This window comes from Heteronotia binoei, chromosome 1 (assembly GCF_032191835.1).
Source record: "Heteronotia binoei isolate CCM8104 ecotype False Entrance Well chromosome 1, APGP_CSIRO_Hbin_v1, whole genome shotgun sequence".
In the NCBI taxonomy this organism is placed as follows: Eukaryota; Metazoa; Chordata; class Lepidosauria; order Squamata; family Gekkonidae; genus Heteronotia; species Heteronotia binoei.
This window is the reverse complement of record NC_083223.1, coordinates 41,166,440-41,183,006: the sequence shown is the minus strand read 5'-3', so window position 1 is coordinate 41,183,006 and position 16,567 is coordinate 41,166,440. Positions and strand designations below refer to the sequence as shown.

Below are 16,567 nucleotides of genomic sequence, written 5' to 3'. Positions count from 1 at the left end.
AGAGACTTTTTTTATTGGGATTACAAATGGAAAAATTTCCAAAAGAAGATAGAACTTTAATTTGGTACTTGCTCTCAGCTGCTAGGACATTATATGCGCAGTTATGGAAACAAGAAAAAATACCAGAGAAATGGAACTGGATTGTGAAAGTTTTATCATGGAGATGGATAAACTAACAAGAATTTTAAGAGACTATGATTTGGAAGTGTTTAAGAGGGAATGGAAGAAATTTAGAGGATATATAGAAAAAGAGTGGAATTTGAAAGGACATTGGGCAATTTTTTAACAATGAATTTAAGAAAAAGGGAAAATTGAACTTTGATGGGTTAAGGGTACGTTTATAAGTGAACTTAAGTATATAACATCGGCGGAAGTCTAGTAAAGGAGGGAGGGGGGATTAGAAAAATATCATATGGGTTAGGGATAGTAACGATAATATTTGATATTGTTACCATATGCTATTAATAAATTGTTTTAAACAGAAAAATGTGTGTGGAAATCAGGATAAACCAAGCAGTATGGGTCCAGAAAAAACAACAAAATCATGCAGAAAAGCCCTATGCAGAGTATCTGAACCAACACACACACATCTCTTGCTGCTGCAAGCCAAAATAAAAGGTTCAAGCATTCTCCCCCCCCCCCCCCCCATTTTTTTGGCCTGTTTTCCTGTGGGGGTAATTCCTGTTGATGCAGGAATCTGTATCCTCATTGCAATGAAGCTTTGAACAAAATACAAGAGTTTCCTTATAAAGTCTTTGCATGAGTCAACTATTTAGACAGAAAACATTACCTGCTTTTTAGTTCTTCAGTTTTTTTGCAGAGTTGCTCATTGTCTCTTACCAAGCGTTTCAGTTCAACTTGGCGCCTATTATATTCAGCCTGAATGACAAAAGACACATGTCAACAGACTGGAGTAATCTTAAAGAGAAGACTAACACAGAAATTTATAAAGTGGTCCTATTCTGACACAAAGGTTGATGTCTCATATTTATTTTAATGGGCATAGGAAGAGACTTGTAGCACCTTTATTATAGCTGAATTTACAGGTAGCTATCAATTACATAGTTTTACTATTAAATAAAACTACTAATAAATAGTAATCTTACTATTCATATCTCTGTCAGGCTATACAAACCATATTGTGAAGGAATTTACATACAGCTTACTGCTTGACTGAGCAACACCTATAGTCCCTGACCCAAAAGAGGTCCACTAAGCCTCAACCAGGGCCTGGGCATTTTCTACCCCAGCCCCAGCCTGGTGGGAACATGCTCCCATTCGAGATCAGAGCCCTGTGGGATTTGATGCAATTCAACAAGGGCCTGTAAAATGGAGCTGTTCCATCAGGTCTTTGGTTGAGGTGGTGGACACCTGAAGACCTCATCCTCCCCTGCCCATACTGCCCAGATGAACTGTCCTCCTTAAAAAGATCACTATGGCATCCATGGAATGGGTCCTTGCTTTAGTCACCATATGCCCTCTACCTGTAGGAGGCCTTTGTGGATGCTGGAAATTGAGTTTCTGTGATGTTGGTTTTAATTTTTTTTAAAACTTGTATGATCTGTCTTTATTAGTATGTTAGTATTTTAACTACTGTAACCTGACCTGAGCCCACCTGTGGGGAGGGCAGGATAGAAACAGAATAATAAATAATTATGCATAGTATAACTGCTTTGAGAACTTCACATTCAGAAGACTGTTGCCCATCCACAGACCTCAGCATCATTGTATGCTTTTCTTTTTTTCTGCACTTCCATTTTCAAAGCAACACATGTTGGCTGTAATGTCTGAGCTTCTTCCATAATCTTTTCAAGTCTTTCTTGCATACATTTATGCTTTATTTCTGCTTCATTTACTTTAACCTGAAAAACACACAAGTGCCATAAAAAAGTCAAACCGACTCTCATTCAAGGCAGCTCATTATTCTGGATTTTAATAACCTACTGTGTGGAGTTTCAAATAGTAAGCAGATAGACAAAGAGGCCAGCAGATGGTGGATGTTTTGACATTAGAGCCATTATCAGCATCTGACATCTTGGAATGCAAGGTGAAAAGGTTATATAAAATTATGTTGAAAATTAATTAAAAATTAAGTATAAAAAGATACAGGCCACATTTTAAAAATGCATCTCATTGTTTCATTAGAAATAAATGTATACCTGCCATTCTTCCACTTTCTGAACAAATTTTTCAGTGCTTGCTTCCTGAACATCAATTTTGCTTCTGATTGGTTTTATTTCACCTTCAGTTTCTCTCACCTACAAAGTAAAATCAATATTAAGAATTATTCCTCTATTATGATCATTGTTCAGACCCTCCATTATATTAAGTAAAAGATAACAGAACATCCAATTACCATTGCCCATGCTATCTGATGTCGCAGCTCCTTCAGCCTATTTTCCATTTCACTCACATTAGCCATGTTTTTATAACGTTCTCCTTTCTCCGAATACTGTTTCCGAAGCTCTTCAAGAAACTTTAAAAAAGGAAATATTTACTGATAAATGGAAAAAGCAGTTATATTAGTATTAGGATAATTTTTGAATATTTCCTAGCAACAAAACTACCTTGCATGCTCAGTGTATTGTTAAGATGTTACCAATATGACAAGTTGCAAGAAATGTAAAACTACTTCAATAAGAAATGTTTTATTGATAAAACAGTTAAAGAGTGTTTAATTTTAACTGTATTTTAAAAAGAGAGCGAAAGGCACATTCTTGTAAGCATTAAACTCAACAAGAAGAATCTGTATATTATGTAGGTCAGCTAGTCTCATTTACAAAGTCCACAACAAATGTCAAAGACCTGGAAAAAAAAATAATTTGAGCTGCAACATAACTGTTGCACCCATTCATCAGCTTTACATTGCAGTTACAAGCCACTGTAAGTTTTCCCTACCACTTCTCCTTGCTCCACCTGATCACGTGTTCTCGTTTTGGTTTCCATGATGTATGCATAATCTTGCTTCATCTGTTCCAACTGTGTAGCTTTCATAAAAAACTAACACAAGAAACATCAAGTGTTAATTTTAAACACTTCAATGAACAAATGGTACAAACTCTAGGCATATTCCTGGCCTGCATACAGAAGGAATTCCCTCTCTTTCCCCCAACATGCACAAAGGTTATGTATATGGAAACAGCTGCAAGGCAGACTAAGGAATCAGTTACATGTGAACCACCAGATTCTTCTCTCCATGTGTTTTCCTGGCTCCTGAGTAACTTTAACACTGTCTAGAAAAGGAGCACTATATGGGAGCTGGGACAACATAACACAAATACAATTCCCTAGACCGGCCTGGCAAATTGCATCTATATAGAGAAGAACTGTGTCTTGTATTTTACAAATTTTTCAGACTGATTACCTTGTACTTGTCTCCTTCGTTTTTAGATTGTAGAAACTGTTTACTCATCTCCTGGGTGAGTACAGACACAGGATTATCCACCTGCAATAACAAATGTATCTTAATATTTTAAAGGTTAGCTATAAAATTAGTATGCTCATTAATTTTGGAGGAATGTCAACCAATATCACCATGCAGGATGAATCATTCTTATAGCTACAGAAGTAGAAAATATCTCAAAGTTACACCAATGGACAGCTAATTTGTAGTGAAACAATACATTTCCACAAACAAACTAGCAATAAATTTCTCTTCATGGACCATTATTGTTTTATTTCCAAACTTCAGAGATATTAATAACCTGGTTCTTGCAGCAGGAAATCAGATCTTTTAGGTGTCAGGGGGTTTATAAAATTTAAACAGTAGTTTCACATAGGCTGATAACCCAGAGAAAAGCAAAAATTGCATACCCAGCAGGGTTTTTGATATTTGTCTGTAAACACCATCCCCTTGTGATGGACAAAATGTTGCTTCTGATTACTAAGAATAGGGTATGTACGTCAAAGGAGTAAAAGAATACAAAAAAATGCCAAAGGAACTCTGGTGAGTGGAATGTTTAGACATACTAAAAAGGTAAAGGTAGTCCCCTGTGCAAGCACCAGTCATTTTCGACTCCGGGGTGACGTTGCTTTCACAACATTTTCACAGCAGACTTTTTACGGGGTGGTTTGCAATTGCCTTCCCCAGTTATCTACACTTTCCCCCCAGCAAGCTGGGTACTCATTTTACCGACCTCGGAAGGATAGAAGGCTGAATCAACCTGGACCAGCTTCCGCTGGGATCAAACTCAGGTCATGAGCAGAAGGCTCCAACTGCAGTACTGCAGCTTCACCACTCTGCACCCTGGGGCTCTTTTAGACATACTGCCTAACCATTAAAAAAATTATATAACATGTGCATCATATTATACCAAGTACAATTAAAACATTTCTTTGGTTACCTGGATGTTAAAGTGATCCAGAATTGCAGTAAGTTCTTCCTTCTTAGAAGAAATCAATACACCTGAACATTAAAAATAATACAAAACTTATCAGAAAGATCAGAAAGCTAAATGCAAAGACATTTTTGACTATATAATACAGCCCTTCTTGCTTCCAAGAGAGAGCAATTTCTCCCCCTTTCCCCTCCTCACTGCAGCACACTGAGTGGGATGTGGAGGGAAAACCAAGAAACATATATGGTTCTTACACCAGTAAGCGAATAAATAAATAAAAGTATACAATTGGAAAGTTGTAAATATGAAGACAAAACAAAAACAAACAAAACCAAATTACATTATATTTTAATACAGAGTTTCTCATGCTGTGCTCTTTAAGAAAAAGTCTGAGCTTGCCCAAATGATATTTAGATAAATCAGGTAATAAAATCAGACCTAATGTCCTCTGATGAAGAAATCTGCTGTGCACAGGCTATATTGTATGACATAATCTTAATTCTAGAGACATGCCAACACCAACTGATGCTCCCTAAGCACCCCTGATTTCCTGCTACAATTAATCATTACTCTGCTGAACAATGCTTTCACATTAGCCAAGCATGGGAGAACAACAATGCTTTCACATTAGCCAAGCATGGGAGAAAATGTCATGAAGTCATGGTAGAAATGTCAAGTGATGTCATCATGTCCTTCCAAATACAATGAATAAACATATTGACAGGGAATCCATAGAACTTTCTTTGTAAGAGGTCTCCAAGACTCATGGGTAGGAGGCCAGCAACTGAAACATGCAGCCAGTGGCTCTCCAAAATCCTGCAACAACCCTCTGCCAGAGAAGAAGCCAATGCTAACCAGTGGGAGAAGGATGGACGACTATCCCAATCATAACTGCCAGCCAACGTCTTAGGCCTAGTGGATAGTAGGATCCCGGCATGAAAACCTTCAAGCTCACCAGAGGGATTCACAGTCTGCTATAGGAAAAACAGGTTGCTTACCTGTAACTGATGATCTTTGAGTGGTCATCTGTGCAGCCACACACATGGGTCTTGCCGCTGGCAACGAATCCATACCTCAGAGTCTCCAATAGCTCGCCTACAACGAGCAGGAGGTGCCCCTCCCACTCAGTTTTTTCCAGCCGCTACTGACAGTCTACGTAGGTAAAAACCATAGCAGAAACAGCCAGCAGAGGGGAAGGCTGGGTGGGCATGTGTGACTGCACAGATGACCACTCGAAGATCATCAGTTACAGGTAAGCAACCTGTTTATCTTCATCGTGGTCTCTGTGCAGTCCCACACATGGGTGACTAGCAAGCTGAAAGTCAGAAAAGAAGGTGGGTGCTGGCAAGAAAAATATTTTTTAAACTTACAATGTATGCCTGCACTCACCTGGGGTGATTTCAGTGGAAGATGGCCCTGAGAACCTTTTGGCTGAAGGAGGCTAGCATGAACGTCCAAAGCGTAGTGGTAGACGAACGTGGATGGAGAGAACCATGATGCAGCAGAGCAAGCATCCTCTAAGGAGACGCCCCCCAGGAAAGCCAAGGAGGTCGAGACTGCTCTAGTTGAGTGAGCCTTGAGACCTTCAGATAAAAGTTGCTTAGCAACTTCGTAGCACAACCGAATTGCAATAGATACCCACTTAGAGAGTCTCTGGGTAGAAATTTTGCATCCTCTATGGGGATTGCCATAGGCCACAAACAAGTTAGGGTCCTTACAGAAAGGTTGCGTACGAGAGAGGTAAGAAGACAAAGCCCTTTTAACGTCGAGGGTGTGTAGAGTTCTTTGTTCAGAGTCCTTAGGATCAGGGAAAAATGTGGGCAATGAAGTAGAAGTTGAAAGATGAAATTTCGACACAACTTTGGGTAAGAAAGCCGGATCTGCTCTCAGGACCACCTTGTTCCTCTGAAAAACTGTATAAGGTGGGTCAGAGCGGAATGCACACAAGTCACTAATTCGCTTACCAGAAGTGAGCGCAACCAACAAGGCAGTCTTCCAAGAAAGGAAGTTGAGATCCACAGTAGCCAAGGGTTCAAACGGAGGCTTCATAAGTTGTGCAAGAACTAACGACAAACTCCAAACAGGCACAATTGGTTTGATAGGAGGGTGAAGGTGTAACATACCCCTGAGGAATGATTTGGACAGTCTATGGGAAAAAACAGTCTGACCATCAATAGGTTTATGGAAAGCCGAGATGGCTGAAGATGAACCTTCAAGGAGGAATAGCTGAGACCAGAAACTTGCAGAGACAGAAGGTATTCTAGGATCGAAGGGAGAGGTACAGACTCTGGATCAAGTTGTTGAGAAAACACAAATGAGTGCAAACGCTTCCACTTGCATTGGTATGAACATCTGGTAGAAGGTTTCCTGGCATTTAGGATAACTTCTGCGACATTTAATGATAAATGTTTGGCCGAATTCTCCATGCTGTGAGCGGAAGGACCTGGGGATTGTGGTGCCATACTTGGCCGTGATTCTGGGTGAGGAGGTCGTCTGCCAAAGTAAGGCGGCGGTAGGTGTGATTGGACATCTGAAGGAGTCTCGTGAACCATAGTTGCCATGGCCACCATGGTGCTACCAGGATGCAATCTGTACCTTCCCGAGCGATCTTGAGTAGGGATAGAGTAATCAGAGGAGTAGGGGGGAAAGGTAATGAAGTGGCCCTTTCCAAATGTGAAGAAAAGCATCGTTGCCTCTCCTGGAGTAAAAGAGAGGGCATTTTGAGTTGTCCTTTGTTGCAAAGAAATCTATCCGTGGAAGCCCGAAGCATGCAAAAATGCGATGCAGGTAGCGAGGATTGAGGGACCATTCATGGTCGTCTAGGCAAATCCTGCTGAGGGAGTCGGCCAACACATTCTCTATTCCCGACAGGTGAATAGCAGTCAGGTAGACATCGTTCTTGATGCACCACTCCCATAGGGCTATGGCTAGTCGGCACAGATGGACAGACCTGGTCCCGCCCTGTCTGTTCACATAAAAAACTGTAGCCATGTTGTCGGTTGTAATCTGAACATGTCGGTCGGTTACAGACGGGAGAAAGGACTGAAGAGCCCTGTGCACAGTAATGAGTTCCAGGCAGTTTATGTGCCTCTCAAGAGCAGTCCATAGACCCCTGACAGTCTTGTTCTCTAAGTAGGCTCCCCATCCCCACTTGGAGGCATCTGTGGTTACAGTGACAGAAGGAAGAGGAAGGACAAACGGCATTCCACAAAGTAGATTGTCTGGCACTGTCCACCAGAGGAGGGAGAGTTGAACCTTCTGAGGTGCAGTAAGGATGGTGCTCTGAGGTTGTATGTGAGGGTGGTAGGCACGAACAAACCAAAGCTGAAGTGCCCGCGTGCACAGTCTGGCAAAACAAAGGACAGATGTTGCTGCGGCCATGAGGCCCAGAAGACGCTGAATGATGATTGCAGGTTGTGTTGGGGCAAGTATAACCTCCTGGGCCAAAGATAGAATGGATTGGGTGCGGTCCGTGGGAAGACAGACGAGGTGAGGAGATGTGCAGAGATGAGCACTTATAAACTGTAGCTCCTGTGTTGGGGTGAGGTGAGACTTGGTAGCATTCACACACAGGCCCAAGGAGGTGAGGAGAGGGTTGTTTCGAGATTCTTCGCCAGTTGATGTGCTGTAGGGGCGATTAGCAACCAGTCGTTTATGTATGGGAACACAGGAATGTTGCGAAGATGCAGGGCAGCTGCCACCACTGCCATGCATTTCATGAACACCCTCGGGGCAGTGGATAGCCCAAATGAAAGGGCTCGATACTGGAAATGATGTTGTCTCATGGCAAAGCGTAGATATTTGCGATGCTGAGGTCTGATGGTTACGTGGAAATAGGCATCCTGGAGATCCAGGGAGGCCATCCATGAGTCCTGTGGAATTAAGGGTAGGATCGTTTGAACGGAGATCATTCTGAATTTCTTGTAGACTATCCCTTTGTTTAGTCTCCTGAGATCCAGAATGGGTCTTTTGTTGCCGTCCCTTTTGGGAACCAGGAAGTATCGTGAGTAGAAACCTGTCCCTTGATGGTGATGAGGAACAGGTTCTATCGCGTTTTTTTGGAGCAAGTCCACAATCTCTTGATTGAGATGAGGGGACGGCGGGGTGGCAATGAAATGGTGATGGTGAAGGGGCAAAACAAACTCAATGGCATAACCTAGCCGAATTATGGTGAGCACCCAAGAGTCCATGGTGATTGTACTCCAAGTCTGATAGAACGGGAAGAGTCTGGTCTGAAAACGAGGATCCAGCTGTCGGGGAGGGCAAGCAGCGAAGTCAAAGAAACTGCTTGGCTGGCTGGGTAATTTTTTAGTTTGCTGAGAGCGTGGCTTCTGGTGGAAAGATTGTTTTTGTTGAGGATTTTTTGTTTCCAATAATCCCTGTTTAGGAGAGCGTTGACGTCTCTGAAACGATGGTCTCCAAGATCTAGGCCAGCTGAACTGTTGAGGGGCTGGTTGAGAGACCCCAAGTCGTTTCACCCTGTTGCAGCCATCATCCACAGATGTAAGAACCTCATCGGTGGAGGCGTGAAACAGGCCAAGGCCATCAAAGGGAACGTCCTAAAACTTTGGTTTTATATCTGGTTGCAGATTAGTGAATCTGAGCCAAGCATGTCGGCGAAGTGCCACCGAAGATGCGAAAACCCTAGATGAACAGGAAACAGAATGCCTGATGGAATTTATTTGCTGTTTAGAAACTCTTGAGAGCGCAGAGACTAAGTTGGAAGCAGCCCTTTGAGAAGTCTCGGGGAGAGAAAGGATGAATGATGTAAACTGGTTGGCAAGATTGAAGGTGTAGGCGGAGAAATAAGCCAGGTAATTGTTCACCTTTGAATTCGTAGAAGCAAGATTATAGAGCTTGCAGGCTAGGGTGTCCATCTTTCGGCCCTCACAATCAGGAGGTGTAGGATGTCTAGAAGGGAGGAATTAGAGGTTGAGTCGAGACCAAATGGGTGGGAGCCAAAGCCATAGCTGTCGAGGTGGTAGCCATTGGAGAAGTCGTCAGAGCCGACCTTGTCGGGTCGCGAGGTTTCTTTGGAACCGTGGCCAATGAATCGGAGTGGTGAGACTTCTTTGAAGACTTATGGCCGGAGTTGGAGTGCTTGGACGCTCTCTTGTCGGATTTATGCTTCTTAAGAGGTTGAACAGCAGCCGACGCAGCCGAATCTCCCGCTCGATGTGGGGGAGGCGGCGAATCAGAACTGGGCATGGCCCGGAGAGACTTCTCGAGCAAAAAACTTTGGAGTCTTGCTGCTCGATTTTTGCGCGCCTATTTTCCAAAGCTGGCGCAGTGATGAGCCTCACCCAAGCAAAAAAGGAAATGAGTGTGTCCGTCAGAAGTAGGGATTTTAGACCCAAACCTCCGACACTTTTTAAAAGTGGTTTTCTCTTCCATGTGCTCCGGCCAACGGAAGGGAAGGAAGGGGGGGGGAATAAAGGGAAAGGAAAGCGCAGAAACATGGGCTTTTTTTTAAAAAAAAAGTTTTTAAGGACGAAAAAAGCAGAAATGAAGATAAGAGGGGAAAAAAGAATACGATACCACAGCAGAAAAAAGGGACGAGCTGAGGAGAAGGGAACGCAGCAAGGTAGGTGTTGTCTGGGCGGCGGTAAGAAAGAAACTAAGCGGGAGGGGCGGCTCCTGCTTGCTCCAGGCATGCACAGTCGATGCCTGCTCCCCAGGGCAAGCGGGAGAGCGCACCAAAAAACATTCTAGGAGAGCTATTGGAGACTCCGAGATGTGGATTCGTTGCCAGCGGCAAGACCCATGTGTGGGACTGCACAGAGACCACGATGTAGATCAATTATTCCCATACAGTATTCAAAATATTGCACACAATACATGTAGTATCATGAAGGAAAGCAACAGAAGCTTTATGTAAGAGAAAGCAATGGTAGGTATGTGAACAAGGAAATGTGACACAGTGGCAGGCAGGCAGTGGCAAGTTGATGGAAAAGTCAATGTAAAAGGTGCCGCAGAACAGGAGTTCAGCTGAAGTGATGATTCTCGGCTGTGATAGGACCTCCTTCCTTTTCTTAAACACACATTTTTACCTCACCCTTCCATCCTAGAAGTTCAGGGCAGTATACATGATCCCTCCCTTCCTTCATATGGTTCTAATCCCTGTGATGAAGGTTAGACTGAAGATAATTAAATGGCCCCCAACTGCCTAGTGAGTTTTCCCCCAGTCCTAATCCAGCATGCTGACAACTACCCAAGACTGGTTGTCAACAAGCATGGGGGGGAGGGACACCTTTCAGATAGCTATCATAATAGGCATACGTGCAACAGTTACACCTTTATTCAGCAAAATCATTTCTGGAGTGAGTTCTGACAGCACCACAGAGAAATGGGACCTCCTAACTACTCTGGGTCTTGTACTTTTTGAAAGCTGAATAACAGACCTTAATGTGATTGTAATGGAACAGTTTGTACTACCTGTTTTGTGGGCATAACAATCTGCCACTACAAGAAATGAGCGCAGGACTGTTTCTCAGCTCTGCTCCTTCCCTAACACACCACATTCCCTTCCCTCACACACTCACTGAAGATGTCCAGGTGGTCACATGCATATTGCTATTATTTCCTGTATTTCATGGGCCCTTGGCCCTGCTGTTTGCTTTTTTAAAAGCTTCCTACATAAAAGAAGAAGAAGAAGAAGATATTGGATTTATATCCCGCCCTCCACTCCGAAGAGTCTCAGAGCGGCTCACAATCTCCTTTATCTCCCTCCCCCACAACAGACACCCTGTGAGGTGGGTGGGGCTGAGAGGGCTCTCCCAGCAGCTGCCCTTTCAAGGACAACCTCTGCCCGAGCCATGGCTGACCCAAGGCCATTCCAGCAGGTGCAAGTGGAGGAGTGGGGAATCAAACCCGGTTCTCCCAGATAAGAGTCCACACACTTAACCACTACACCAAACTGGCTCTCCACCAAAGGATTGCATCATGCAGATTCACTTATAGCAGCTAAAGTAGGCTCTAGTCCATAAAAGCTTATGCTGGGGAATCCTTGAGCCCTCTTGATTCAATGTATGTTTTATGAATGGTAAGTGGCAAAAATAGTAAATTATGTAGCATGCTATAATACTCTCAAAACATACTGAAAACTGACCAGTGGTGGTCAAGGAATTGCTTGCACCTTACATTTATAATACTGCATTTTTAAAGAGCCTTATGTCATACTGTCCTTCTAAAATGCTGAAAATTATGAGTACATTTAAATTAAAAGAAAATATCGCCCAACCTGTGCTGCTTTTCAGTTTGTAACTACGATGTCCTTCCAAGCTTATGTGCTGGTTTACAGTGATTTTGTCACCATACAATTCTGGTTTAAATGCATCTTCACCTCTGTTTCGCAGAATTATTGAAACATCTGCAGAACTGAAGAACAATTTGAGTTAGTATCTAGCCAAAGTAACCTTCACATTTAGAAAATCATCTAGCAATCATGAGTTGTCACATTAGACAAACAACATTAACATGACCATTTGTTTTTACCTGAAAACATGTCAGATTGTACAACAAAAGCAACTCAAGGATACAAGTAGACAAGCAACATACTGGGTAAATACACAATGTATTAGTTTGGAGAAGCTTGGTTCCAAACTTAGAACCCTAAAATGAAGTTAACCAAGGCTTTCTTATCAGGGCACATGTGCTGATGTAAATGAAGTTTCACATAAGCAACATGCAAGTCCCATCACCAAAACATGTTAATCTATACATCTATTTCTGAACTTGGCCCCAGAGTACAGATAAAAAAGCTGCAGGGAAAAGGGAGACAAAGGTGGATGGGAAGCGAAGGAACAGAAAAAGGAATGGGTGGGAGAGAAGAGGCTGCAAGGGAGAGGGAAAGCTGAAAGCAGGGCAGAAAAAGGGAGGGGTAGAAAGAAAGGGGAGAAGCTGTTGGGAGACGGAAAGAGGAAATAGCATGGGGAAGGGAGGAGGGGTAAAATTTACCCTGCTAGTCCTAGCAATTCTGGTGTCTGCCTGTATACCTAATGCTGACCCCAGAGTACAGATAAAAAAATGTGCACAGACTATGTATTAATGGTGAAGTTTCTCACCAAATTTAAAAGTTTTAAGAAAATGGGGAAGTGCCTGCAGTATGCTTTCTCCTCAAAATCCAGATCCTAGCCCATCTGGCCAATGGTGGCTATACAGCAAAGGCTGGATCAGGAAACTCATCTTGGTACCTGCTGTTCGAAATTTCCCCTGCCACCAACAAGGTAGCGGCACAGGCTGGCCTTGACTGCTCTGCAGTGCCTGCTTATCTGTGTTCAGATCCAATCCAAGAGGCTAACGCTGACCTTTAAAGGCTTTCTTTACCTGGAATCCACATACTTGAAGGAATAATAATAATAATAATAATAATAAATTTATTTTTGTATCCCGCCCTCCCCCGCCAAAGGCGGGCTCAGGGCGGCTCACAGACATGGAATTCCATGATTCAAGTAAAACAATGTAAACAACAATTTTAAATATAAACAATTACATAATAAATTATTTAAAATAGCTAAAATAGATAAGATAGGTGCTATAAATTACTATAAGTCATAATATCCACAAGATGGTTAAATGGCTACACATCAGATTAGTCAGGTTCTGTCTCAAAGGCAAGCTGGAAAAGAAATGTTTTGCAAGCCCTGCGGAATTGGTTCAGGTCCCGCAGGGCTCGTACCATCTCTGGAAGATGATTCCACCATCGAGGGGCCATTACTGAGAAGGCTTGCTCCCTGGTTGTCTTCAATCTAGCCTCTCTTGGCCCAGGGAATGTTAGAAGATTTTGAGAGCTAGATCTCAGTGCTCTCTGGGGAACATATGGGGAGAGGCAGTCCCTTAGGTAGGCAGGTCCTCGGCCATATAGGGCTTTAAAGGTGATGACCAGCACTTTATAGCGAACACGGTACACAACCGGCAGCCAATGCAGATCCCGCAGCCCAGGCCGCACATGTTCCCACCGTGGTAGTCCCACTAGCAGCCTGGCCGCCGCGTTCTGGACTACCTGAAGTTTCCGTGTTCGGTATAAGGGCAGCCCCATGTAGAGGGCATTGCAGTAGTCTAGTCTCAAGGTGACCATTGCGTGGATCACAGTTGCTAGGTCGCTGCGCTCCAAGAAGGGAGCCAACTGCCTCGCCCTCTTGAGGTGAAAGGAGGCGGATCTAGCAGTGGCAGCTATCTGGGTCTCCATTGATAAAGAGGATTCCAGTAGCACTCCCAGGCTCTTGACTTTGCGCACTGGTATCAGTGGTGCACCGTCGAAAGCCAGTAGGGTAATCTCCCCTCCTGGTCCGCCGCGGCCCACGCAAAGGACCTCAGTCTTCGCTGGATTAAACTTCAGCCCACTCAGCCTGAGCCAGTCAGCCACGGCTTGCAACGCCCGGTCCAAATTTTTAGGGACATCGCCAGCCCGGCCGTCCATCAGTAGATAGAGCTGGGTGTCATCTGCATATTGATGACAACCCAGCCCATACCTCCATGCAATCTGGGCAAGGGGGCGCATAAAGATGTTGAACAACATCGGGGAGAGAACTGCCCCCTGAGGCACCCCACAGTGGAGTGGGTGCCTCTGAGACAGCTCCCCCCCAATTGCCACCCTTTGTCCCCGACCTTCAAGAAAGGAGGAGAGCCACTGTAAGGCTAGCCCCCGAATTCCTGCGTCGGCGAGGCGGCGGGTCAGCAGCCGATGGTCGACCATATCGAACGCAGCCGATAGGTCTAGCAACAGCAATACTGCCGAGCCGCCTCGATCCAGTTGTCGTCGGAGGTCATCCATGAGGGCGACCAAGACTGTTTCCGTCCCATGGCCCGGGCGAAAGCCGGACTGGCATGGGTCTAAGGTGGAAGCGTCCTCCAAAAAATCCTGTAACTGCAGCGCCACGGCCCTCTCAATAATTTTGCCCAAAAAGGGCAAATTTGAGACCAGTCGGTAGTGCGCCAATTCGGCCGGGTCTGATGAAGCTTTTTTCAAGAGAGGGCGGACCAATGCCTCTTTCAGGGGTGTTGGGAAAGTACTTCCTGTATCTACCCATGTAGGGCCACTTCCTGTATCTACTCATGTAGTAACCCTGCTCTACCCAGCAAAGCATCTGCTGTCACTTCTCTGGCCAGTAAGCACTTCCTTGCTGGCCAGACTCAGGCTTTTTTGGGTCACTGCTCCACTAATTTGAAAGGCCTCCTGCAGGTGGTGAGGCAAGCTTCTGCTTTGTTTGCCATTAGGAAAAGCTGCAAAACTGAATTATTTAGGAGGGCATTTTGAATAGATTGAACAGTTATTCTGGGTATAATGATTATTATAGGAGTAGAATTTTTATATTTATTGTTTTTTTAAAGGATATCATGATTATACTGATTGGGTTATTGGAAGAAACAAGAGAAAGAAAATATTTAAAATAAATATTACACTTACTTTTGCCCCTCTTTTACAAACACTTTCAAAGACGATCCTCGGTTTGTTGCTACAGCTTTCCCACCAAGCCCTACAATAAGGGCAGTTAACACAGCACTCTTCCCACCTGAAGAAAGCAATACATGAATTATTCAAATCTAGTAAGCTAATTTTAATTCCGTTTCAAAACCTCAGTCACCCTGAGCCTGCCTCAGCTGGAAGGGTGGGGTATAAATTGAAAATATAAATAAATAAAATCATATAAAGTCCCTCTCAGGACAAAAGTCTATTGCATTAAAAATTATCATTCTTAAACTATAAATTTTACTAGGCAGGCTCCTCTTAGCATACAGAGCAGGGGTGTGCAGAAAGAAAAACTGGTATTTTTAATAATCTGGCTATACTGGAGTTTAAAAATTTTGGTATTCCCAATTTCTAAATACTGATATGGTATTCAAATGCAAGTTTGGGGGTAGGGGTGGTTTCTAATATTCTTCTTTTGGTAATAAATTTTGAAAAAACAAAAGTGATGGCATTTGGTAAAAAAGCCAAGAAAAGGTATTGGACTATGAAAGGGGAGAAAATAGAACAAGTAACAAAATTTACTTATTTGGGAATGGTAATTCAGGATACAGGCGCCTATACTGAACATTGTAATATGAGGGTGGAGAAAGCTGAGAAAACAATGTACGCTTTCCTGAGATTTTTTCGTTCAAAGGGGGGCTTTTATGTTCCTGCAGCACTGAAACTGTTCCAATATAAAGTTTTAACACAACTGCTCTATGGTATTAACCTGGGCATCTTGGCTAAAAAATTACAGGCTCTTGAGAAAGTGCAATCTAAATATCTCTAACATCTTGCAGCTCCCGCCAGGTGTGCCAAATGCCCTTTTGCGACTAGAAACTGGGCAAATGAGAATTGAGGCCAGAATTATGTTGTCTTCGGCATACCAATGGCTAAGAATCTATACAAACAAAAAAGGCCTCTTTCCTCTAATAATTCGAGATCTCTATAGGCCAAGGTGGCTGCAATTGGTTGAAAGCAATTTGGAAAGTATAGGATTCTCACTTGAAAACTTCTTGACGCAGAGTAATGCCAAAGCAAAAAGTATTATCAAACAAAGAATCTGTGATATAGAGAGACAAAGGGATCTAGAACAGGCCCCTTCTTTCTAGGCATCTACCGAGACCAAATAGGTTATGAGGATGGCCAAGTACTTTTCTTATTTGGATGTACCAGCTCACAGAAGAGCCTTTACATTGGCTCGATGCGCAGCCATGCCCTCAAAAGTGTTAGAAGGGAAATATAGAAAAGTTCCGTATGAAGATCGACGCTGTTCTTGTGCTATGGGAGAGGTGGAGTCCATGATTCATATGTTTTTTCGATGCCCATTCCACCAAGCATATAGGGACAGGTTTGTTTCCCCGTTTGTAGTCAAACCAATAGCAGATGCCGACGGGGCGTGTTTGGAGAAACTTTTGGTGGATGCAAGTCCATCTATCTCTAGACAGATAGCTAAATTCTACCATTACCTGGTGAAGTTCCATACTAAGAAACAAGAAATGGTAGGTTTTGTATGATCTGTTTGAATTTTAGGTTATAAACGATTTTATATATTCAGATTTAAAGGATTTTATATTAATTTGAACTGATTCTGGATTTTAAAATTGGTTAAATTATATTTTAGTTATCCCCGACCTGTATAGGTGCGGAAAAGTTTTAAGTATTTTATTGTATTTTATGTATTTTAGGAGGGGTTTTACATGATGTGTTATAATTTTTATATCGGTCTATGACTGTAATAAAAAGTTCAAAAAGTTCAATATTCTTCAGCTACATAATTATC

At 43.1% G+C, this 16,567-nt stretch overlaps 1 protein-coding gene across 2 annotated transcripts in view; it reads right to left on the bottom strand.

Moving 5' to 3' along the window:
* Positions 1-16,567, bottom strand: part of SMC6 (structural maintenance of chromosomes 6) — a 67,133-nt gene that overhangs the window by 42,948 nt on the left and 7,618 nt on the right. For both annotated transcript variants that reach the window (XM_060233634.1, XM_060233643.1), the window contains exons 4-12: positions 14,743-14,848; positions 11,578-11,714; positions 4,344-4,405; positions 3,365-3,445; positions 2,899-3,000; positions 2,357-2,476; positions 2,160-2,258; positions 1,716-1,862; positions 791-879 (exon numbers count right to left, since the gene is read on the bottom strand). In XM_060233634.1, the coding sequence (XP_060089617.1) occupies positions 791-879; positions 1,716-1,862; positions 2,160-2,258; positions 2,357-2,476; positions 2,899-3,000; positions 3,365-3,445; positions 4,344-4,405; positions 11,578-11,714; positions 14,743-14,848 (943 nt within the window). The remainder of the gene's footprint in view (positions 1-790; positions 880-1,715; positions 1,863-2,159; positions 2,259-2,356; positions 2,477-2,898; positions 3,001-3,364; positions 3,446-4,343; positions 4,406-11,577; positions 11,715-14,742; positions 14,849-16,567) is intronic.